The 25,625-nt window shown below is 42.0% G+C and overlaps 2 protein-coding genes across 5 annotated transcripts in view; both read left to right on the top strand.

Moving 5' to 3' along the window:
• LOC310680832 (vitamin D3 hydroxylase-associated protein-like) overlaps positions 1-8,829 on the top strand; it is a 24,349-nt gene extending 15,520 nt beyond the window's left edge. The window contains exons 11-15 of the mRNA XM_083447859.1: positions 3,200-3,243; positions 3,525-3,564; positions 4,516-4,624; positions 6,917-7,062; positions 7,908-8,829. Of these exons, the coding sequence (XP_083303985.1) occupies positions 3,200-3,243; positions 3,525-3,564; positions 4,516-4,624; positions 6,917-7,062; positions 7,908-8,042 (474 nt within the window). The 3' untranslated portion in view covers positions 8,043-8,829. The remainder of the gene's footprint in view (positions 1-3,199; positions 3,244-3,524; positions 3,565-4,515; positions 4,625-6,916; positions 7,063-7,907) is intronic.
• The window catches only part of LOC310680834 (vitamin D3 hydroxylase-associated protein-like), a 21,591-nt gene continuing 4,025 nt past the window's right edge, over positions 8,060-25,625 (top strand). For 2 of the 4 annotated variants that reach the window (XR_014512972.1, XM_083447861.1), the window contains exons 1-13: positions 8,963-9,558; positions 11,675-11,941; positions 13,478-13,591; positions 14,615-14,758; positions 15,161-15,294; positions 16,736-16,942; positions 18,966-19,006; positions 19,535-19,659; positions 20,517-20,642; positions 21,842-21,939; positions 22,762-22,861; positions 23,929-23,972; positions 24,468-24,507. Coding sequence is in view for 2 of the 4 variants with exons in the window: in XM_083447861.1 (XP_083303987.1) it covers positions 11,732-11,941; positions 13,478-13,591; positions 14,615-14,758; positions 15,161-15,294; positions 16,736-16,942; positions 18,966-19,006; positions 19,535-19,659; positions 20,517-20,642; positions 21,842-21,939; positions 22,762-22,861; positions 23,929-23,972; positions 24,468-24,507 (1,383 nt within the window). In the remaining 2 variants the exon portion in view is untranslated. Of the gene's footprint in view, positions 8,286-8,962; positions 9,559-11,674; positions 11,942-13,477; positions 13,592-14,614; positions 14,759-15,160; positions 15,295-16,735; positions 16,943-18,965; positions 19,007-19,534; positions 19,660-20,516; positions 20,643-21,841; positions 21,940-22,761; positions 22,862-23,928; positions 23,973-24,467; positions 24,508-25,625 lie in introns of those variants that run through there. The other 2 variants (XM_083447862.1, XR_014512973.1) reach the window with 2 other exon arrangements.

The following is a 25,625-nucleotide window of genomic DNA, read 5'->3' on the forward strand; positions in this document are numbered from 1 at the left end:
GAAATGACTGTTTCATTTAGAGCTCGGTCGCCTCAGTCAATCTTGTTAACTGAAATCAAGTTCTAGCTGCCTTCCTTATAAAGCGGAATAACCAAGGTGGAAAATCATAATCTAAGAATAATGACTTTGATGCAGCCAGTCTCAGGTTTTCATATGCTGCTTTCTGATGAGCCCATCCTCTGCAAAACGATCAGGTTGAAAGCAAAGTGGAGAAAATAGAATTGCCAGAAATCTCCCCCCACCCCGTGCAATAACTTTTTTCTTTCCATATGCCACAATACATTCTTTTTATCATGACTATCCACTCAAAAAAATCTCTTGATAGTCAAAAGAAAAAAGGCAGGCACAAACTCCAGCTATAGTTGTGAACTTTCAAGTCCCACTGATTTCATTAAGTGAATTAAGCATGAGTGTTACCCTCTTCTTTTGAAACTAGTGCAACTAGCCTTGCCTGGGTTGAGCACAATTGCTTTTAAGAGGCTGTTTGTGAATTGCACAGGCATAAATTTATCAAACTGTCTCTATCAGTTTCAGTTTTTATCCACAAAGTGTAGATAAAAATGATAGGGAGGGTTTGAGAGAAGGGCCATTCTGATTTTGCGGCATGCATAAAAGCCAACATAATTGATAACTGAATCTTACGTAAATATTGATGATGAGAGCACAGGGATGGGAGAGTTATTTGATTCAGTTTGCATTTAAAGGTGCTCTTTCCCAAGCAATATGTGAACACAGTCAACTTCTGAAATCTGCACCTATCTGAATTTTGCAATCCAGTTCTTCAGCCAAGTCGCCTGTATGCAAATGCATATACAAAAGTTTGCATAGAAATGCAAATATTAGTAAAAATGAAAAATGCATTATATTAGTGGGAAATGACTTGCAAAAATGTGCATATTAGGCAAAAATACATTGATAGATGCATGCATTAGGTGAAATTCCCACAAAATCTCTGATGAATTTTTATGAGGACCTTTAAAAAAATCAGAAAATGATTTGGAGATGTGAATAATTAAAGGAGGAGAAACTTAAATTGACAGATTTACCAACCAGCCCTATGGGGCAGTGGCCTTCACTGCACCTGAGAGCAACAGGCCAGCTTAAGGGGTGCAGAATAGGCTACATGGTCTAATCAGCTCAATTCTCCAGCACTGCAGCTCACTCCCTGCTTTGCCTGCTTGCTACCTGCTCAGACAAATGCTGCAATGCCTTTGTGGCATCAGTGTGCATCACATGAGTAGGATGTGGGCACGTGGAATGCCTGCTGGGATGAATAGCCTGGGCAGGGTTCCTGGTTCTGGCCTGCTCGGTCAGACCCTCTCCTAATGGCATTGTCTGTGATCCATTAGGGGAAGGGCATGGTCAGACAGACAGACAGACAGACAGATCAGGTTCATCCCAGCAACAAGCAAGCATCACTACTGTCAGAGCCCTAGCTCAGAATCTGGGGCTGGCAGGGACTGAAGGGAAACAGCTGGAGGAGCCACTGCTGCCAGCCAGCATCTGTTGCCTGAAGTGGTCTTCTCACTCTGCCTAAAAAGAAATAGAAAAGAAAAAAGCTAAAGGACCCCTGGACAGTTGAGTCCAATCAAAGGCAACTATGGGGTGCAGTGCTCATCTCGCTTCAGGCTGAGGGAGCCAGTGTTTGTCCACAGACAGTTTTCCGGGTCATGTGGCCAGCATGACTAAACTGCTACTGGCGCAATGTAACACCGTGATGGAAGCCAGAGTGCATGGAAGCGCTGTTTACCTTCCAGCCACAGCGGTACCTATTTATCTACTTGTACCTCATCCTGGGGATTCAAGAGGCTCAGTGGTTTAGACCTGCATCCCAGAGACTGCCTAATGGGAGGGCTGGTCCTGTAAAAAGCATGGCTGCTGGAGAGATGTTTGGATCGCAAGAAACTCTTAGCTTTTACTTGACCTTAACTTCTTCATCATGTTAAGCACACTGGGAGCAGATGCTTTTTGGGTAGGTGGGGTACATGTGACAAATTTCAGCCAACTGTGAGAGGAGAAAAATGCTGTGTAACTTGAATACATAACAACAAGCTGATAAGTTGCAAAACAGCTTTGCAAACAGTGCAATTTTGCAATGCCAGTAAATTTCAATCCATATCAGGCAACTTTTAAAAAGTAGTAGATGCTAAGGTTATAACCACTTACCAGAGTAAAGTAAAAGTAGTAAAAATATCACAATTGTTCTTACTAGTCAAAAAATTACAAGTGTTACTTTTTATTCCTATATCTTGCCCTTCCTCCTGAAGGAGCCAAGGGTGGCTGAAAACAACTATACAGATAAAATCAGTAGAAACAATGATGTTGTTATGTGAAGTTTGTCTGAAAGGGATCTGGGCTTATATCTGGAGGGACGTGACCACAGCTGAATTTGTGTGAATGTACTTAAAGTAATTCTGAAAGTCTCCCTTTTTACAAAGTACCTCCACAAAACTGCTTTTCCACCTCCCCTCAAAAAAAACAGTTGGGGATCTTGCACAAAAGCTTTTTAAAGATGTTAGTGATAGTGGAAATATTGTGAGTGTGAATTAACACCCCTTGGGAGCTCATGATTTGTGTGCACTGACAAACCCTGTGGATCATTAGTTTTTAGTTGAATAATGAAATAAGACAGAAAGTCCATCAGTTTCTTTAGTAGAATGCTCCAATGAATAATTTACGAAGAGGATTTACCTCTCATCGAAACCCCATCAGCTGTAATTTGCAACTTATCACTTGGACACTTTTCTAAAAGCTGCTCTGAAGATAGCATCTAGATGGATAGATGTGGGACTATACATATAGGTTTACTATTCCTTCTTTTCTTATATTTATGCCCCACTCTTCAGTCATGCTTGGGTCCCACAGGAGTTAACAGTTTGCACACAGGAACAATAGAGATACATTGGTGTATGCATGATAGTCTATTCTGGGCCCTGGCAATTGGTGACATAGTTCCAGGTACATCCCTGGGTACAACATGGCAGTGAAGAGTAAATTTGTTCTTGGGACTTTTTGTCTCAAACCTGCTTTTAATCAGACACATAGGAGAGTTCAGTCTTTACTATATTTTTGAATTTAGCTATGACTTTTGATCAAAGCATGCTAGATTCCTAATGGAAAAAGGTGGTGTATAATAATAATAATAATAATAATAATAATAATAATAATAATAATAATAAAAATATATTCCCTCTCCCAGTTCCCACGAATCTCTCGACATCTGAATGCCCTTATTGGAGTAGGGTAAGTTAATTTTTACACAATTTTTAAATGGATGCATTGTGAAGTACTAAATAAAATCATGATGGGGATTTTGTGTGGAATACCAATGTTGTTAAAACTTCACAACCACTGTTTTGAATAATGATATTTCCATTGTTGTGAATGTACTGTGTGACTGCATCTGTGATGAAAAGTGACTATATGGCCAAAATGGGCAGTTTTAGTTAATTTTCTCTGAGGAATTTTTTCCCTCTTGTTCCTATCATGAATTCTAATCTGCATGCCTTCTGCAAATTTCCTAGGTCAGTGAAAAACTTCTGGAAGAACAACGTTGACCGGATGGTAATTTTGTTTTCTTGTTAAAAGGCGAAAAAAAGTGCCCAAGTGCTCAAATTTTCTCTGCCCCCAATCACTGCTCATCAGAGAGAAACCTGTTCAGAAAGGGCAGTTTCTTGGGAAAGTGTAAATACAGTCTCCCTATTGGGTAGTTTTTGTGCCTTTCATCGCTGAGAGCAGTTACCTCACAATCCTATATGGTTTAATTCTGGAGACTGATATTAATTGAAAGCTAATATGGTCCCCAGAACTCCAGCTACAGCACCATCAATGATGCTGACCTATGCTAATACTGTATTCCACAGTTCTGGTCTATGTTAACATACAATCGATGGAGCTGTGGTGTGCTGTTATGTACACAAGCAGATAGTTTAAAGTGACCAAAGAGGGTTGGGCCAAATGATGAAGTGAAGAGCATTTTTGACAGAGGTCGATCTGATGATAAAGTACTAATGGGTGAGCAGAAGCCATGAGAGACTGAGGAAAAATAGGACTCATGCTGAGGGTATGCAGTAGCATGTCAATCGTCTCCCAAGTCTTCTGCATTTGGAGTGTCTCAGTCTTCTCCTGATTTGTTTGTAGCAGAGGTAGTAGTAGTAGTAGTATGGTTGTTTAACTCTTTGACATTAGACAGGCATTACACAGATGTGACAACCAAGGCGGCCTTCTGCCTGGTTCCCTGTATTTTCACTTCTTGCAATGAGGGAACCACCAGAAGGTTCTTGGAGCTGGGCCTCAGTGTCTGGGTTGAACAATGTGGGTGGAGACACCCCTTCAGGTATAGCACACTTCAGCCTTTTCTCCACAGCTAAAATGACTAGAACACTGTAGAGTTTCTTAGGTTTTGTGCTGATCAGCAACAAGTAAGGATGTAAATGCATTTCTGTTAATCAATTCACACTGATGGTGGCATTTTGTACATAATAGCCACTGTCTTCTCTTTGTATTTCTCCCCAGGCTTACCGTGATGAATTCATTGCAGAATGGAGGAAGTTGAAGCTGGATGTTGTGCTTTGTCCAGCTTTGGGACCAGCTTTTAATTTGGGATATGCTGGCAAGCTATTTGGTACCAAATAATACATCTTATCTGATTTTCCAGTATACATGCTATTATGTTGATCCTGTTCCCTTGGCTTGTTGCATACTGTGGATTAAATTATGTGGCTTTCTCTGAGCTGACCTATAGAGCATCCTGCTCTGACCAAAGGAGAAATAGATGATGACCATCTTTCTCTCCCAGGCTTATGATCCAAATATTTATAAAAGTTTGTGGAGAGAGGATATATGGGCCCATCTAGCCACATTGTGCCATCCTTGATATCTACCATATTTCCTGGCAGATGATCCCAACTTGGCAGGAGATGGATGTTAGAACATCCATCTACTAATACGTAACTGTCTCCTGCTCAGTAGTAATCAAGCAAGAGGAAGAAATTATTTATTAATCCATTTAGCTCTGGTTCCTTCAAGGGGCATAATGAATTTGAAAAGTGGTGAGGCAGATTTGTAGAGCAGAGCTATGAAGCAGGAACACACTACTACAGAACAGGTCCCATTATTATTAACATCACCACCATCTATTGTATTTATAACCTACCCTTCAACCTGAAGGATACCAGTATGGCAACATACGTAGCTGTAGATTCACCTACATTGTATCATTCCATACTAGTTGGGATGGACTCCTTAACCAACTAAGGTATAGCTAAGACATTAGTCTAGCTCCACCCAGGACATTAATATACTGTGAATCTGTAAGGTATTTCTGGCAGAACTGTAGCTGGGTTGCATTGTAGTCTCACAACCCATACCTTCTTCCAAAACTATTGTGAGTAGATGGGATTTTTTGACTAATGCATTAATTCCTTGATTATTCAATATTTACCTTGCATGAAATTGTACTTATACTTTGGTACTTTTCCTTCAACCGGTGTCAGTGAGAAAATATTATCATTGTTATTTTATAATTGGAATCAAAAGGTGTATTGAGTGAGTGGAAAGGAACTTCTGCCTGTGCAAGGCAGCCCCCTTGAATTCTGGCACCCCCCCCATTCTCTTAGCTGGCCCCTACAGTACCTGGTTGCACACCATTCCAAATGGAGCAGCTTTGGGGAGACCACAGGGGCACTAGTGGTGAGAGGATCCATATTAATCTTGTTTCCTGAGTGGAGTTCTGCTCACTGTTCTCTGGACCCAGTATTATTAATCCCACAAAACAAAACTGAGTGAATTAAGTCTCATCTCCTTTTAAAAACTTCAAGAAGATTGCAACAGATTTCAGCTTGACCAGATCTCTCGAGGTTGCTTGTACAGTTAGGAAGAATGTGCCTGCAGGCAAATGCCATATTTTCTTAGAAGTGATAAGAAAGGACCCTCATTCGTATTCTAATTTTTTTCAAGGCTTCAGGCTTTAATCAAGTCAATTCTTCAGGTTCTCAATATGCTTGAAGCCAAACCAGGAAAACCCAGTTCCTCTTGGGCTGATTCCATGGGTGTGCGCATTGTTGATGTGGATGCTTCTAGGCAAATATCTGAGAAAACACTTGAATCAATCAACACCTTTCTGAGGCTCCTTCCCCTGAGCAGTTGTGCGACTGTTCTTAAGGTTATTTTAGATTAGTTGATAAAGTAGCACAAGACAATCCAGCAGTGCTCTGCCATGTCAGGATCATTTTCATTTTCCTTATTGTGTGTTTGTGCAGAGAAGTATGCACTGCACTCTTATTGCATTTGCATGTTGGTGTCATGAATCATAGAATCATAGAACTGTAGAGTTGGAAGGGACCCTGAGGATCATCTAGTCCAACCCCCTGCAATGCAGGAATATGCAGTTGGTCCATACAGAGATCGAACCTGCAACCTTGGCATTATCAGCACCATGATCTAACCAACAGCTATCCAGGCTCATCAGACCTGCCCCCTCCATCCTCACACAATATCGGGTTGTGGAGGTGGACTGCCTCCACTGTACAAAAGCAGTGCAGGATTTCTTGTTCCAGAAAGGAAGTAAAGACCACACATTTTTCAGCATAGGAACATAAAGAGAGCCCATCTAGTACAGCCTCCTGTTCTCCCAGGGCCAACCATGTGCCCATTGTGGGTTAGGACCCGAGTGCAAGAGCCCTGCCACTGGCTTGCCATTCAGGGATAGACTGCCCCTGGCCCTGGAGGTGCTGCTATCCCAACAGACCTGCTTAAGAGGAGTCTGGCTGCTGGGGGAAGCCAAAGGGTCACTGGTTTACCAGCTGCCCCGCAAGCAGGACCGATGAATCCCAACCATTGCCCTTATTCTCCTGCCTCCATCCAAACAAAGGTCTGGTACCGCAAAATGAGAAGTATTGTGTGTTGTCTTTTCCAGTTGCTACCACTTACACCCATTTATACAACGTCTTGAATTTTCCGGCCGGAGTTGTCCCAGTTACTACAGTGACACAGGCAGATGAGGAAGAGCTGAAGCTTTACAAAGGGCATTATGGAGACCCCTGGGATAAGAGGATGAAGGAGGTCAGTCAATAGCAACCAAGGCAAGGACAGTGCCTAAAAGCTGCATCAAGCACGGGGAACCAGTGACACACACAGAGATGTTGTTGGACTGCAACTTCTATCCATCCTGTCCATTGGTCATGTTGGTTGGTGTAGAGACTGATGGGAGCTGGAGTTCAACAGATTCCTCAACCCCACCACATGTCGTTGGGGCTCTGTTTGCTGCACAGCTTTGTAGCAGATTGACCCTTCCTTCCTTGCTTCCCTTCTGAAATTAGGGAAATTTTGTAGCTGGTTAACACCGCCCATTAAATTGGAAAGCTGGAACTGCTTCATTAATATACCTTCATTGGTGGCTTCTGATTTGAGTAGGATCTTAGTTATTGCCAGACAAAATTACGTTTTAAAAGTAACTTGTACAGCCTTATTCTAAGAGTGTTTATTTGGAATAGGTTCTAAACAGGTTAATGTGATTAAATTGTTTCCTATAAGAGCACTTGACATCAAATCTCTGACCTGGGTAAAAAAAATAAATCACAACCATAAGGTCATGGAGTACAATTATTAGCAATATTCCAACACAAGTGACATGTGTAGGAATACATTTTTATAAACAAATGCATGGGATGCAGCTCCTAACCCAAAACACTAAACCCCCACAGTCATGTTGGAAATCTATTCTGAGCATTTCCATTATCCTGTTGAAAATAGGCCTCCTTGTTGCCCAGTAGATCCTGAAAGTCTCAATCAATTCAAAACGGAGACATGCAGGGAGAAGTCTGAAAGCCACAAGCTCAAACTGGCTGCTTCCCTCTGTAATGAAAGACACTTTGTGATACCATGCTGCCTTTGTATCTCTCCTGCAGGCTGTTGAAGGTGCCATTGGGCTCCCCGTGGCTGTCCAGTGTGTGGCCCTGCCATGGCAGGAGGAATTGTGCCTTCGGTTCATGAAGGAGGTAGAGAAAGTCTCCCATGAAAGGAGGGGCAGGAGGAAAATCTGATCCTGTCGGAAAGGAGCACTGTATCTGCTAAAAGATCTGCTTTGTTGACTACTTTGATGTACCGCTGCATGTGTACTGGACATTGCTTGATCTGCTCAGTTACATTTTTATCAATGTGTGCTAGAAGACAGTTTTGAAGAGGATGTCAGAATGTTAATATGTAACTTAGTGAGCAGTGAACCTTCAACGACGGTATGCAAAGAGGAATGCTTAAAAGATGCACACGCCCCCAATGTTCTATGAGTATATTTTGACTAGCCTCATGCCCCACTGTGGGTATTTTGGTTTCTTCTACTCCATTTGCTTTTAGACTTGGATAGTGCAATAATGTACAGGGTGAGTCTTTTAAAAGAGGCCCCATGGAACATGTGTACTCTGTATCCACGGGGCCTCTTTTAAAGGGCTCGCCCTGTCCTTCTTGGTCTTCTGCAGAATTTGCCTCTTCATTCCTACATGAAGTTCCCTACAGGAAATATAAATCAATAATTTTGGCAGTGTTTCTCAGTCTACAAAGTTGCAACACAACTCTTATGTTTAAGCATGTTATGAGCAAGTTAACATCTTGTCCAGTGGTGGGGTTTTTCTTAGCAGAATTTTAATCTGGGTCTTCCATGTCTGTACCATCACACCACACTTTAATCACTTAGATTTTATTATACTTTGCTTTTTATTGTTTGTCTTTATTCTTGCATTAATATTTCAATTTTTAAAAAATGTACACCATCGTGGAATCCATGGCTGAATGAAGGCACAGTAGAACATTTCAAAATAAAGAAGCAAAAAATGATTTTCTTTCTTTGACAATAACAAGCAGCCTGAGCGCTCCCATCTTACCATAACAATGAATGACCAAACAAATACAAGTACAGCATAAAATTTCAGACTATACCTCTCCAATTTGCTATCACCCTCTTGGATACCTTCCCATCCCACTTCTGTCACAGCTCACTGGAGCATATTTGCTGACCCAATGGCAAATGAATTCTTAATATATAACAGATCAAATCAGTGTTCCTTAAAAAAAAAACCCCACTCCTGACATACACTGCAAGGGCTAATTCCTGCTTTGGGGAGTGGTAGGCTATTAAGGCTTGGTCCCATTCCCCCTGTCGCCCCGTCAGCAGGCAGAAATGCAGCATATGGTTGTTTCCCTCTTACTGCATCTCTGAACTGGGAAAGCTTCAGTCGTTGAATTCCTCCTACCTTATGTTGTTGTTAGAAATGGTGATCCTGTAGGCTGGAAGACTGTACTATGTGAATAGCCCCAGAACTATTCTGAGCCTGTGTCAAACAACAAGAACCTTGCACTGTAATTCCTCATGAATCAAATTACTGGATTTCCGCTATAAGAGTTGATTGAAACAAACACACATGTAGTGCTTCCTGGAGAAGGAAAAAGATCACTTGCTGAACCCCTACCCCATTGGCTGCATTCCCTGGAGCCACCCACTCTGAATGCTGAACAGCTTGGGCAATTCCTTAGCTTCAAGGAAAGAGAAGGAGATTAGAGGAGAAGGTAAGTGTGGCTTTTTTGTAAGGGAAGAAAATTAGAGAGCGTGAGACAGACAAAGTGAGATTTAAGGATTTGACTTATGTGGTTGTGCATTTGGGCAAGAGTCTGGAAAGTGCATCTACTTGATACACATTTATACAAGGAAAATGGAGAAGTCAGGGGAAGAAGGAAGGTAGTACAGTGTCTCCAGGAGTCCATAGGAAACTCCCTTATACTGAGTCAGATCATTGGGCCAGTATATTGATTGGCAGTGACTCTCTGGGATTTTAGAACCAATATGAAATGCTAAAGATTTAACGTTGAATCTACTGCATGCATAGCAGATGCTTGACCAAGGTTGTTGCGCTGTTTCTTTCAATGTGCACATGCTGGGAATCTTTCTCTCTGTGTGTGCATAGGATGCTGACAATGTATGTATGTATGTATGTATGTATGTCCAACTCTGCCCATATATGTCCAGAGCTAGTCAGGAGGTAGAAACTGGATGACTTCACTATTCCAGGATAGGGGCCCTGCAGTCTTCCACACGTTATTGGACTCCATCTCCCATCAGCCTCAGAATGGTATGGTGGGCATTGCAGCCCAGCAACATTGGGAGGGCCACAAGGTCCTCAACTTTGCACTATCCAAGCAGGAAAGCTAGATCTATTTATTTTTTAAATGAATTAAAATCCTGCTTTTATTAAATCAGCAGATGTAATAATCAACTCCATAATATTTAACTGAGGAGAAAGCACCTAATTCTGTATGCATTTGGTGAGCCTGTCTTAGTTGTGTCCACTTCACAATTGGTAGGTACAGGGCAGTGAAATTGTAGGACCGTGCCAAGCACTCTGTATTCAGAGTCCTTAGCTTGTTCCACTGAAAGGAGGGATGAGCTTCTGAAAAGGCTATCTGAGAATCTTTCCAGAGGGCCTCCAGGGGAGAGTTAAACTGTCTCCATCCTTATCTATCTACTTAAAATGTAGAAAAACATGTTCCCCCCCTATCACTGTGTGGAATTCTAACCCAAATGAGGCATTTCCTTTTATTTTTAAAATTGCTTATTTTGAAAATGCTTTTTAAAAATTCATTACATTTCACCTAAATAGCATGAAATATGCGTGTGTTTGAGGCAAGAGGGAGAGAGAGGTGGGAAGAAGGAAGAAACATGCTTATTGTTGCATTCAGCCACATCTGAAGTTCATACTTCCAAGTAGGGCATTAAGCAAAGTGAGGTGTCCAGCAGCAGGAGAGGCTAGCAGGGCAGCGTCAGCCTACAGCCATTCTTGAATTCCCCAGCCATTTCCTTCTGTTGCCACATGGCTTGTCCTGAGACATCTGATCTTGCTTGCTGTCTCAGGTGCAAAGGAGGATTCAGCTCCATCCAGAGGCAGGTTTAGGGCATAGCTGTCAACTTTCAGATTTGAAAATAAGGGATCAGCAGCCTCGAAAATAAGGGATCAGCAGCCTCACCTGTCCCGGGGACAGTCTACGGGATATCTAACAATTCGGGATAGCAGCAGGAAGCAGCAGGAACCGGCGCTGGAATAAGGGAATTTCCCGCAAAAAAAAAAAAAAAAAGGGAAGGTTGACAGCTATGGTTTAGGGCAGGATGACTGTTTCACCCACACTGAGAGCTGAGCTGAGAGTGCGCCACAGGGGTGCTTCAGCATTGACTTAGAACAAAAGGCGAGAGGCAGGACAGGTGTGTGTGCAGAATTTTGGCATCGCACAGGGTGTCACTGAAATTTCAAAACCCAAAGTCCACCACTGTGCCATCATCAGTTTTGAATCATAGAATTGCCTGACATAGGGCTTAAACTTACAACCCTGAGGTTGAAAGTCTCATGCTCTACTGAAAGAACTGTAGGGTTTGACCGCTGGTGCAGTTGGCTTCTGTACATGGAATTGTGGGGGATGGGGTGTCATATTGTCCTTTGCCTCAGGGAGGAAAATGTCTTGGGCCAGTCCTGCTCTCCAAGTTTATTGTCAGCATTCGCTTGAGGTGAAGGCTGTAAATGTGTTCCTGTGCATTTTGGGACATATGAAATTAACTGCAGCTAGTGGAGAACATTGCATATAGAGCAGCTTGATGGAATTATTTGGCCTTCATGTTATTTTTGTGCTGTCTTTTCAGAACCCCCCAAATACTGTCTGCTGATTTGATTCCAGAAAGTTGCAGAGTGCTTCCACTATGATCCACGAATGGTTGAAGCAGTCATGGCCTCAGGTTAAGATTGACCTTCACATTGTCCTTGCTCTGACCAGCAGCACAGCTGCAGCTTTCATGGCATTCAAATGGATGGGCCAGAATAGGATCAAAAAACAAATACAAGAGGCAAGAAGGAAGAGAGACCATGGCTTGGGTCAAATGGAAAAAGTTGTTCAGGAGTTTAAACAGCAGGTATACATCTCTTGGATATGTGTGTGATATTCCCACCGTAGACTTCTGTTATAGTGACATAGGTTGGAATAATTGTTTGACAAAGAAAAGAATTTCAGTGAACAATCACATTTTAAGTATGATCAGATTTTGATTGTTGTCATCTGGGAACAACTAAAATAGAAAGCCTGGTAAATGTTTGACATTAACAAAACTCTACAGAAGGAGTGGGCAACTTTTATTAGCCCAAAGACTTCATTCCCTAGAGCAGTGTTTCTCAACTGGGGGGAGGGGATATGGCCCCTTGGGACCCCCCAGCAGGGCCGGATTTAAGTTTGATGAGGCCCATAGCTACTGGTCCAGCTGTCCTTTGTCAACAACAAATTGTCAGTGTTTTTTGTGTTGAATATATACTATACAGTGGTATCTTGGGTTACATACGCTTCAGGTTACAGACTCCGCTAACCCAGAAATAGTGCTTCAGGGTAAGAACTTTGCTTCAGGATGAGAACAGAAATCGTGCTCCGGCGGCGCAGCACCAGCAGGAGGCCCCATTAGCTAAAGTGGTGCTTCAGGTTAAGAACAGTTTCAGGTTAAGTACGGACCTCCGGAACGAATTAAGTACTTAACCCGAGGTACCACTGTATTGTAATTTATGGACCTAATAGGTATCTAAAGCCATTTGCACATGTTGGCATGCAACCAGTCCATGCAGAACGTAGGCACCCTATATATAGAAATGGGCAAACCAGTGATATTTTGGCGAGCAGGTGGGGCCCATTACTTACATCATAGGAGTCTACACAACATAAAACGCTGTTGCTGTATGTAGGTTGTATTTTATGTGTTTTTAATCTTATATTTTGGAAATGTACATCTGTTTTTTCCCCCTTAAATTTTTTGGGGGGACCCTCCAAGAGAGTGGGGCCCTAAGCTATAGCTTGTTTAGCTTATACATAAATCTGGCACTGCCCCCCAGGATATTCCAAGGGGGCCACAGGTGAAATTATATGTTATATAATTATAAAAATTATAAATAAAACATGTTCTGTTTACAAACAAAATAGCTACCTTTCTACTAGTAGGACAGGGGAGGAAAGAAATAAGGTTGGAAGGGGGCCACGGTCAGAAAAAGGTTGAGAAACCCTGCCCTAGAGGGCAACCTTCCAGAGACAACATGCCCAAGATAGGCTGGGAGAAGCAGTTGGGGAGCACACAAAGCAAGGGATATGATTCCTGCCTTTTTTACAGTAGGTTGCACTCCAGCTATGCAAAACATCAAAAGTGTGTATACCCCACTCCCCTGACATCTCTCCAGTCTTTATTCAGGCAGGCATGCAGAAGTCATTGTCAAAGTTCAAGCACAGATGAGTGCCATGCAAGAGCACTTGAGGAGACTGCTTCTCAGTGCCAGTGAGGGGTGTGGCCTTGGGAGAGGGGTGTGGCCTAAGGAGGAGGTGAGTTCTGAGGGCTGGATAGAGAGGCCCCAGGGCTCAGCTCCCCATCCCCTCTTCACATAGTCCATGAGAATTGACATGCGGTATGCTGTCTCCACAGAATCCTGGGGTACAAGCCGCTCATGTCCTTTCTCTGCCTCTGGCAGAGCTAGTGGAGAAGCTGAAGGAAGGGTCCTTGTCTCCAGAAAGTGTCCTTTACACTTACATGGAAAAGGTGAGAAGAATGATACATTGTGTTCTTCACCATCTTGATACTTTTAAAATGTATTTGGCAGTATAGAAATATTTTCAGATAAATCAATACATAGTTTATTTAATAGGTCCCTCTAGGACAAAAATGCCCATATTCACAGTAGCCAAAATATTTATGCAATCAGGATTATTTCAGCAAATTTGCACAAACTTGTTTTTCCTAATTTAGTTGAAATTCCCAACACCACCTCTTACAATTAGGAATACTTGCTTAGGTCTTGGGTGTCTCAGTCTACACTTTCAGGTCTAAAGCATAGTTTTGCCAGATCATGATCACTTACTCTCTCCCTCTCTGGATTTCCCACAGTTAAGATCCATTACTCTTCAGTAAGTTGGGGGTTGTGGGAGCAACAATGGTATGATCAGGGCCAGTCCAAGATAGTTTGGTGCCTGAGGTTGAGGAAGGAATGGCACTTTCCTCTTCCCTCTCAAATTTCAAATACAGAAGCTAACTGGACCGGCAACTGAACCTTAGTTACACCACTCACGGGACAGCTTTCTCCACTATTCCTAAAGGCTGCAAGGTAGCTTAGAGTGAATGAAGCAGACCACATGACATACCCAGCTCTGTTTTGAATGCTTGGTGCCACTCCCCACCTTCTGGCGGCAGCTGCCTTACTCTGCCTAATGGTAGAGCTGGTCGTGTGGAGGATTCAGTATTTTAATATTAACCGTGTAGTAATCTGTTGTTGGATGCATTCTTGTAGAATCAGAGTATGCAGTAGCTCATTTGTAAGAATCTAAGTATTGCTTCTTCCAGGCTAGTAAGATTTTGTGTGGCCACACACTATGTCCCCAGCCCCACCAAAGGTATCTTGGTTGGAATGTCTGGCTTCCCCTGCACTCCTAGTTTTGCTAGGGCTGATGTAGCAGAGAAGTTCATTTGGATTTCGATATCTGCAGAATGCAAAACACTGTATCAAAGGGACACATATCTATTACTAATTCATTCTCCACCTTGTTTCCCTTGCTTTTCACTGAAAAGGCTTTGGCAGTTCACCAGGAGGTGAACTGCATGCGCCATTTTATTCCAGAATGCGAGCAACATCTCCAGGAGCTGAAGAAACAGAAGGAAAGGGGCTTGCTGTATGGTGTGCCTGTCAGTATCAAGGACCACATTGCATATAAGGTGATTCCATTTATCTGAGTCACAACGGATATCTAGAGTTGGGTGCAGATGGACTACTAAATGCCTAGGGCAGCAAAGCTGGGATTCATATAAGAAAGCTTTGTAAGATTATGGTTAGAACTTCAAAACAGAGCACAACAAAAAACTGTTGACCGTCCAGCTATTTGATATTGCAGCGTATACTGAGATGGCAGTGCAAAGTGTGCTAGTATTAAGAATGCTTTCAATTTGCACAGAATTCTTTGTTAGAATACCTAGCAGAAAATGCCCGTAAGCAGGGTATGATGTTGGAAAGTTATCAAAATACAGAGCTATTTCAGAGTTTTGTTTTAGAACTGTTTCTCTAATAGTTTGAAAAACAGCCACAACCACCCAGGCATTTAACAACTCCTTTGCTTCTAGGGTTATTTATCAACATGTGGCCTTGTCCAGTCACTTGGTGCCTTGGCAGAAGAGGACAGTGTGCTGGTTGAGGTGTTAAAAAGACAAGGAGCAAATCCATTTGTAATCACCAATGTCCCGCAATCCTTATTGAAGTAAGTTGCGTATGCTTTTTTGTGTACTGGTGCAAGTCAACCTTGTGTACTGAATCAATTCACTCTGACTTTTTAACAAAATGAAATCATACATGTAAAAGTTTTGCATTGACTCAAAATGTCAGATCCTGAGGCACATTATTCATCACCAGTGATGGGTATGAGATAGCTTGATATGCACCATGTGAACACTGTGGGCACCCAGGTTGGCCGTTCAATTCCCTCCAAGAGTGATGGAACATCATTAACTCCCATTGTTCCCTAGAAAGTCCCACAGTGCTGCCTGCTGTGGGTGGCGAGCAGCTGGAAGACTTCTGGAAATGGTAGCTTTTTAAAGGAGAAGGAGAAGATTAGCAAGATTGGACAATGCCAGTGCTTTGGTTTTGGCCACCAGGTGTAACGTGACCATCTTTCCAGATGTTCCTCCAGGAGTTTGCAGTCATCTTTGACACAAAAAGTGTAGATAGTAACAATGTTTGGGGTTTTTTAAATTGGGTTGTTGTTTTTGTTTTGATTTTATGTATTTGTTATTTTATGTGAACTGCCCTGAGACCTTCAGGTATAGGGCAGTATAGAAATTAAATAAATAAATTGATGATGGTGATGATGTTGTAAAACAGGGACAAGCCTTTGGCTCTGTATCTAGCATAGGTGAGAGGGATGTGGGTTGAAGGATCTTAAGATGCAGCAGGGCAACAGACATATTCAGATGAAGCTGCATTGAGTGCTAATCAGGTATCAGGTTGCACTGAGGCCTCTAGGGAAGAAAGACACATGGGTTGCATTTAACTAACTTTTACTCAGAGTAGACCCATTGAGATTAATGACCATGACTAATTTAGGTTCCTTAATTTCCATGTGTCTCCTCTTCTCAGTAAAAGTTGGTTGAATACAACCTATAATGGCAATTCCACTATCTTTACAAATACAGAAGTCTGCCGTTATTTGGATCTGTCAACCATTCTAGTACCTGGGTTACAGCCCTGGTAGCCTTCTTTGAAATGTAGCTCTACAAAGGAATGCATTCTTTGAAATTCCAGGCTAAATTAGTATTATAAGTACTGTATTTTTGCTCTTTCAAATATGGTCAGTACCACAGTTCTGTTGCTTGGGCATTAAAAAAATTGCCTAAACTCAAGGGTGGTATATCCTATTTTGCCATTTGAGGCTTCTGCGGCTCAAGGTGAGTGCCTCACCCTGCCTCATCAGTGGGCCAGGCCTGCCTAAACTTGTTGCCAAGATATAGCTGCTTGCACCTGGCCTCTGTTTTCAGCCCATTATAGTCTGGTTGATGGCACATGTCCAATACAGGGTGTTAGTATTTTGTATGCTACTTATCTGCAGTTCCATTGTGAGTTCAACAGACATTTATTTTTAGCAAGTGCATTGATTGCCTTCTAACAAACAAATGGGTAACTGCTGTATTTCTACCGTACTGTAGCTATGACTGCAGCAACTCTATTTTTGGCCAGACAGTGAATCCTCGTGATCATAAGAGAGGCCCTGGTGGATCATCTGGAGGGGAAGGTGCCCTAATAGCTGCAGGAGGGTCCATCCTGGGATTTGGATCAGATTTGGGTGGAAGTATCCGTCTACCCTCCAGCTTCTGTGGTCTTTGTGGGCTGAAGCCAACAGCAGGCAGGCTGAGGTATGTACTGAAAATATCACCTACTGTGCAAATGAATGGCATTTGTTGCTATGAAGCATGAAAATTCTCTCTCATCATATAAATATTGGAGACCTCATTGGGAAAGATGATGAATGACTTCCTGAGTAGCTCTCGAACTTCTTAGGGGAGTGATCTGCTTGATGGCACAGTTTAAAAATCATGGTAAACCATAGTTAATATTTACTGTGAACTTGAAGATGGCTCAAGAGTTGGTGGAGCTGGACCATGGTGAACCTTTCTTGGGCAGTTGCAGTGATCTTTTGATTATGTGGTGCAGTCTTAATTGTAGATATGATCTGTGTTGTGTTGGGAGCAGTAATGAGGTAAACTGCTATGCCTCGGCTCTAAAGGGGAGGGATTTCCTTCAATTTGGGAAGATTTACTGGCAGCACCGGGCTAATTATCCTAACATGTTGCAAGATTGACATGGAAAGTTTTTGAGATTGCAAGATCCTTGCATATCTCAGACCCCCCATCTAAATGCAAAGACTTTTCTGGCTACAGAACTCAAAGATCATAATCTCTGTTCTCATCCTGGTGCTCTGAGGGTCTAAGCAAATTGGCATGAGCAGCCTTATCTCCCAAGGAATGTGGATTTCCTTTAATCTAATGTTAAACAATCTCTTCTTTATCACTATTAGACATTGGAACTTGCTTTTCCTGATTCTGGTAACCTTGCAGAACCATCTTTCCAAAACGTCACTCATCCTTCTCCCATTCCCACAAATTATATTGATTACATTAAACAATAGCAGGACTAACAGTATACATGGCTATATTCACAAATTCTTTAGACTGTTTGCAACATAATATCTAACTTAATAAGGTGTGTTATGTCCAAACTGGGGGTTATAGGATTTTTCCTTCCAAACAAACTTTGATGTTAAGCTAAGGTGTGTTTTGGCTTACCTGTTGTGGTTTGTGTAAGCAAAACACATAATTATCCCTGATTCGGATGCCATGCTAAGCCAGGAATCCTGGTTAAGCATGGTTTAAAGCCATAAAATTACTCCCATTTCCATCTGGTGTGGTTTTAGCATAGCAAATGCATGTGAATATTATGCTGATTGCAATACTCATCAGGCATGCCAGCCTCTCTCAAATCCCATAAATCCTTTTCCTTTTAAAAATATTTATTGTGCATAGTATAATTGTTGTTGTTGTTCATTATTATTCATTATTATTAATCACCTTACACACAAGCATCTCAAGGTGATGCACAATTTAAAAAAGCTTAAAACCAGTTAAAAGTGCAACAACAACAACAACCCAGCAGATATATTTAAAAACTAAACACACACCCATTTATGGGTAGCACCCCATTTATGCAGCTGGGGAAGCTTGGCAAATGGACATTGATTTCGCCTTTCTGAGTGTGAACTAATTGACTCAGCAGCCTACATAAAGACAATTTTCCATTATTTGCATAAATTTGCTGCTAAAAAAACTGCTTCTGATAAATTATTGTGTATATCCATTCTTTCAGAAGGAAGCGCAAAATTCAATTAATAATTGGGGAAATCTATCTGATTCAGTGATAGTGAACTGATTTCATTTTTTCCCCATTGAAGAGGTTAGGTTCTGTTTCATTATTATTCTTGTATCTTTCTTGTCACAACTAACCACAGAATAAAACCTCGGATGGTTTCATTAGGTCATGAGAGTTATTTATAGTCCAAAACATCTGGAAGGCACCAGCATGGGGAAAGTTGGTTTATGGCATTGCTTTCATGTCTGGTAAATAGCACCTTTGGGGCAAATAGCTGGGGGCAATTTTCGACAGGAAACCAAGGCAGGGCCTTGATATGGCTTAGGGCTCCACAAATGCTTTTCTTTCAACAAAAGTAGCCATTGAACATAAGTAGCATGCATTGAATATAATGTGTTGTCTGGGTGGCCATCCTCCAAGAAGCTGGCAGTAGTTCTGGTGGCAGCAGAATTGTCCATGTATCAGATTTACTTTTTTACCAGTTGCATGTTCTGACATTTCTCTGTTCTACAGCAATTTAGGAGTAAGGGGCCCCATTGATGGAATACTCACAGGTAAAGGACCTTTTCCTTTTCTATCCAAATTCAGAAAGGTCTGAAGGATCACTTTTGATTGAATGCAAAAAGGGCATGTATGTGCTATGGCAGATGATTATTGGGTGGGTGTGGTGGTTGAATGTGTAGTTGAAAGACACCTTTCAACCACATTGGTGGGGTAAGGATATGATCTCCACAAAGTGATGAATGTTGGGTAAATTTTAAACAGTGTCTGGCCCAGGTATCATTCCAGCTTGAAACTTATATTGTTTTTGACTAGCAAGTTAAAAGCGGAACCTGCTCTCACTTTCTCTCCCCACCATACTTCAGTTGGGTTCTTCACCCATTTATTTGGTGCAGTTGTATGTTCACTCATTCATTTATCCTTTGCCTTTAAAAAATGCAAACTTTAAAAAAAAAATGTTTAGGGATTAAAATGCACTTCTGTCATTCTGTTAGATGGCCATCATTCCATATCTGACAACCCCATATCCTATGGGTAGTGCATGATGTGCAACCATGTTCACCTTCTCTTTTCAATTGAAGTTCCAGGAACAGTGGGCCCAATGGCAAGGGATGTGGAAAGTCTAGCTCTGTGCATGAAGGCTCTCTTATGTGACGACATGTTCCAGCTGGACCCCTTCGTTCCGCCTGTGTTTTTCAATGAAGAGGTACATAAAAGATTACATTGTGAATTGTTCAGTGTCTGGGAATGTTTTGGGTGATATTTTAGAGAACCCCATTGCTCCTGTAGCTGTAAACACTGCTCCTGAATTTGGTAGCCATTGCCAGAGTCATTGCAGAGTGCCTTGGTAGCAACCCATGTTGCCTTAGGAACTGTCTCCCCCTTTCCCTACTACTGTATTAATTTTACTCATTCTACATTAACTTGATTCCCCGCTTTGCTCTTTTGCTCCAAAACTTCTCCATACACTGAAAGTAAACAGCTCCATAATATAGCATTATTATCCTGCTCTTTCATACATTGAACAAATAATGGAGCTTTGCCCATGAGTGTTAAGCAAGCCCAAGCAATTTTATATAACTTTCAATTTCAGTTCCTGATAACACTTAAGGGTTTGGTTTTTGTGTCCTTGAACTCTGAGAATACTTACTGCTTGTTGGGATAAAGCATAGAGAGAGGTGTGTGAGTGTTTGTAGAAACTACTCTGCTGGGTACAGACATTGTTGTTCACATTAGTTGCTCCTCCCACTTTTGACTCTGGCTCTGTACACCATTGGTATGTTGCCCTCAGAAGATTTCCCAGAAGGAAATGTGACATTAGGATGAAAAGGGTTCCCCATCCCTGGGCTGAAAAATCGTGAGTAGCCCATGATAACCCAATAAGCTTCATGGCTTCATGACTATTCTGAATCTCCCGACTGCTGGTTTTGGTAGCAGCTCTGTAATCTTTGAGATATCTAGTTCAATGCACAGTACGAAAGCAATTCTGATTTCCACAAATTGATTCCAAATCTATCCATCCATTGATGATATTACCCGAAGGTTCTCTCTCTTCTCTCCTAGGTATACTCTAGTTCCATGCCACTTCGGATTGGCTATTATGACACTGATGGCTATTTTTTGCTCCCTCCCTGTATGAGGCGAGCTGTGCATGAAACCAAGAAGCTTCTCCAAGAAGCCGGCCATACGGTGTGTACCTTTGGGACTGTTGCCCTTTGCATTTATCTATGTAGCCAAGTACAAAGAAAGTTAATTGCAAGACAGTTGGCTCTACTTACACAGCACATTCAGTCCAGTTCTGGGAGCAGTCTATAAATGGCTGTTGTTAAGCGCTGAGGACAGAATACTCAGCCTGCAGAATACAGTTTTATTGGAAGTTGGTACTTTGGAAAAATCTAAAAAAGGTCTTTGTCAGCTTCACGGTGCCTTCCATTTTGGGGTAAATTGCCGTTTTAGAGGTAATTAATTCCCTTCTGGCTCTCTACAGTACAAGTCCTAACTGCACACATACTTGGATAGCTAATTGAAAAAGAAAGACCAAAAGAAATAAAATACATTTAATGTAAATGCATTGTCACCCTATGGAATGAATTCAGTTTGCATTTATTTATAGGTGGACTTAGCTAATTCTGTAGCAATACATGAACTGAAACACAGCCATCCTTGAAATTCGCACTTCTCTGAATCTTGCAGTGCAGTCCTCCAACCAAGTCATCATCCTGTTCTCACGGGGCTAACCAGTTGCTTATAGGAAGCCCACATGCAGGACCCAAGCACAAGAACACCCTCCCCACTTGCAACGCCCAGAAACCAGTATTCAGAAGCACACTGCCTCGACAGTGGAGGGAGAACATAGGGAGAATTCATGGCTGGTTGCCATTCATAGCCTTATTATCCATGAATTTGTCTAATCCAAGATGGTGGCCAACGCTGCCTCCTGTGGAAGAGAATTCCATAGTTTAAATATGCCCTGTGCGAATAAGTACTTTCATTTGTCCGTCCTGACTCTTCCAACATTCAGCTTCATTGGACACGCATGGGTTCTAGATTTAGGAGAGAGGAAGAAACACTTTTCTCTACCACTTTCTTCACACCATGCATAGTCTTCTACTGCTCTATCATGACCCACCCTTAGTGGCAGGGGAAGGTGGTGGAGGTGGACTGCACACTACAAATTTGGCTCATAGGCTCCTGTATCTTGTATGTCTTGGGAAGGAAAGATGTTCTGTGCGTGTGTCTGCATTCCGAGCAGACAAACAGCAGATGGGGAAAGAATTAATCTTGACCTCTGTCTGGAGCAGAAAGTTGGGATGTGCTTGTGAAAGAAGACTTTGAGTCAACGAATTGGCACCTGATACTTGCTCAGTGACCAACCCTTTTTTTTGCAGCTCGTTCCCTTCACCCCACCTTCAGTGGACTATGCCATAGATGAACTTTATATCAAAGGCCTTTTTGCTGATGGAGGTTCAACTCTGTTGGCTATGTTGTAAGTAACCATGACTCTTAAAAGGCACTACAAGAGAAGAGCTAAGAGGAGGACAAGAACCCTAATCAAATAATGCTGTCCAGGTAGTCAAAGCATGGCTGGTTCAAGACATTTTGCTGCCTGAGGGTGGAGCAGCCAATGATGTCACTTCCTGCCGCATAGTACATCTCAACCTTCAGAGTCAAACTCTGAAGGAGTCAAATTAGTTCACTATTCAACAGTACTGTGGAAAGGGACTTGCCAATTAATACAGCATTCTTAGCATGGGAAACTTCCTTGAAATATCCTGTCAGATCAGATTAAAGGGTCATCGAGCCCAGCATTTTGTTTTCACAGGAACCGGCCAAATGCCTCTGGGTAGCCCAAATGAAGAACATGAGGGTGATATCCCACTTCCACTGTTCCTCAGCAAGTTGTATTTTGTCTCTGAATGTGGAAGTTGCATTTAACCATCTGGACTAGTAGCAACTTGATAGTCCAGTCCTCCATGAATCTGTCTAACCCCCCTTTAAAGCCATTTAACTGAATGGCTGTAGTCACCACATCCCAGGAGAGCAAATTTTGTATGTTAATCACACAGCTATCTGACTTTTAGAAGACAGCTGAAGGCAGCCCTGTTTAGGGAAGTTTTTAATGTTTGATGCTTTATCGTGCTTTTAACATTCTGTTGGGAGTCGTCCAGAGTGGGCAGGGTATAAATATATTATTATCATCATCATCATCATCATCATGCTGCAGTACATTTTTGTGAGAAATCAATGTTTTCTGTGCAAAAGAGAACTGGATTGCCCTATGTCACCTTCTTCTTCTGTTGCCTTCCAGTGAAAGAGATATAGTCGACCCATGCTTGAAACCCCAAGTGGCTCATCTTAGAATCCCAAAATTGGTGAGGAAAGTTTTGGCCAAGTTTGTCAAACCCTGGGTGAGTCTTGGACCTCTTTAGGTTTCATTTATATTACCAATCTCGTGCTGCTGCTGCTGCTCCAGAGAGAAGTTTAAGAACAACATTTTTGAACAATGTTCTTATTATAAAATGTTGTGTGTAAAATGAGAAATGAGCTACAATGGGTGTGTCATTTATGTGCATTTCTTCCACTAGAGCTACCACAGAAGCTATTTAGAGATTATGTATTCTGAGAAATTGTAGGGCCTGACCATTTTACTTAGATTGGGAGTGGGAAAACTTTAGCCCACCAGTTGTTGCTGACCTACAATTCCCATCACCCTTAGCAATCATGATCAATAGCTAGGAATGATGGGAGTTGTGGTTCAGCAACATCTGGAGGGCCAAAGGCCTGGTTTAGGAGCTTATTCACTTTTAGGTGGTTATTTACTTTTGTAAATAAATTTTGTATTAATAATTAAAGTATTATTATTAAGAAATAATTAATTTCTTCCATTATTATCTGGAACAATCACCGTGCCAACTCTTATCACTGTCGTTCAGGACATGATGGTATTGAGGGGTGGGAAATATTGTAAAACTAGAGGGACAGAGGTTCTGATGGTAGGCACAAGAAAAGAAAGATAGCAGATTTATCAATCTAGTACACAGGAGGAATGAAGAATTTAGCAGCTGGGACAGAAATAAGAATAGCAGATCTACCAAGTAACTGGCTGTTAAGACTCTGTTCCAACTGCAGTTTTGAAATGAAGGGAAGTCCAGGTGGACACCTGGTTTGTTCATCCCAGGCCAGATACCGCTAGTTCTATCCTCCATCATGCTTAGTTTAGGAGGTGGTAGACCTGCTGTTGGAGCCAGATAGCCTATAGAAATCTGTAGAGCTGGCCCATGCAATGGCCCATGAGCAAGAGTAACCTCTGGCTAGTATATTTGCATATAGTAAAGTTGAAAGAAAGATTTATAATGTCATCAGTTTCCAAGATTACAGATATTACTTTTAGGATTCCCCCCCCCCAACAATATATATATTGTTGTTATATGAAAATCTACTAGTCCTAATGGATCCAGTTTTGTTTACATTCTAGTTTCCAAGACTGGCCAGCCATCTCAATGCACTGTGTGGAGTAAGGTAAGAGGTGCAATAGATTCTGACAAAAATACATAAATGAGGCCTGCACAAGATGTAAGGGATGGTGCCTTACATAAGATGGAGGGCGGGGAGGTTGATTTCCCCAACCTCCTTCTGAACTAGATTTCCTGCTGCTGTAGTTAACTCAAAGTCTTATCAGTATTGTTCAACCTTGAGCTAGTATGACTTCAGATTTAGCAGCACTTGCTTGTGGTACTCCAGGAATGAACATTGTCAGATAACAGTGTGAAAATCAGGAACCCTTTGGAGCTGGATGTGAGGTCTGAAAAATAAAAGGCATTTGTTATGTTAAATAGAACTTTGATGATCTAGAATGTGGGATAATGATAATCTGTACAATAAGAATGTCTTGGCCAGCCTCAAGCTTGTCTTGTCTTAGGTACTTATGATCTTGCTCATGCTTATGATCTTTGCAGTGACAGTCTTCTGTCATTTTAATATTATCAGATGTTTATTCTGTCTTGCATGTTTCAGGTCTGTGAATTGCCTGTGGGAGCTGAATGACAAAGTGATGGTAACAATTTTGTGTGTGTGTGGTGGTGGTGAGGACAAATAAAAAGCAAAGCTTAATCTGGGCTGAGAAATCAGTTTTAATACAGAAACTGTATTATATGAATTTCACTCCAAGGGTTGCAGCCAGTTTTAAGAGTAGTGCCCACATCTCTGTGAATATATTATTGCATGCCACCCTGATCTTAATGCAGTTCAAGATTCCAGGGGTTCCAGGTGTGCTTACCCAAGGTTTGTGTTTCCTTTTAGGAATGAGGCACAGCGGAGACGGGGGTGTCTTTATGATATATGGTTTAGTTACGCATATATACAACTTGGGCCTGCAATGGAGGGTTCACAGCACTAACACCCCAAAGGGCCTCTCATAGCTACAGCCTTGGATTCAAACAGAAATCAGCCTTCAGCTTGCTGCCTGTTCCAGCCTGCAATCTTTCATCCCCTAGGTCACATCATAGCCAACCCTAAAGCTCTACTTCAGACACTGGCTTTGTCTTCTGACACTGAGTTGAGGAAGGGGTCCCACTCATTTGCCATCTGGCAAGCTGGTCCTCTCAATCCTCCAGCGAAGTTGGCACCTCTGTGTTCTCCTTATATGTTGTTGTAATTAACAATTGCAACACTTGGGAGACACTCTGTCTGGCTTTCTGAGAGACTGTTTCGAGCTACATGTTTTTAATGTTTAACTGACCACTGATTTTAATATTTTGTTGGAAGCTGCCCAGAGTGGCTGAGGAAACCCAGCCAGATGGGCGGGGTATAAATAAATTACTACTACTACAGATCTATCTGTACACATCTCTACAAATCAATTGTGGAGGGCAGAAGGAGAAGGGGACGACAGAGGACGAGATGGCTGGATAGTGTTTGCGAAGCTACAAACATGAGCCTGACCAAACTGCGGGAGGCAGTGGAAGACAGGAGTGCCTGGCATGCTCTGGTCCATGGGGTCACGAAGAGTCGGACACGACTAAATGACTAAACAACAACAACAACAAATCAATTTGTTACAAGCCAATCAGACTGGTAGTATTTTGCACCTGCTTCAACCCAATTTAGACAGGATGCAAATTGGGCCAAATAGGTTCAGAATTCAGTCAAATCTGGTTCACAGCACTACATACT

The sequence above is a fragment of the Podarcis tiliguerta genome (genome assembly GCF_965153285.1).
Source record: "Podarcis tiliguerta genome assembly, chromosome: 6".
Classification (NCBI taxonomy): domain Eukaryota; kingdom Metazoa; phylum Chordata; class Lepidosauria; order Squamata; family Lacertidae; genus Podarcis; species Podarcis tiliguerta.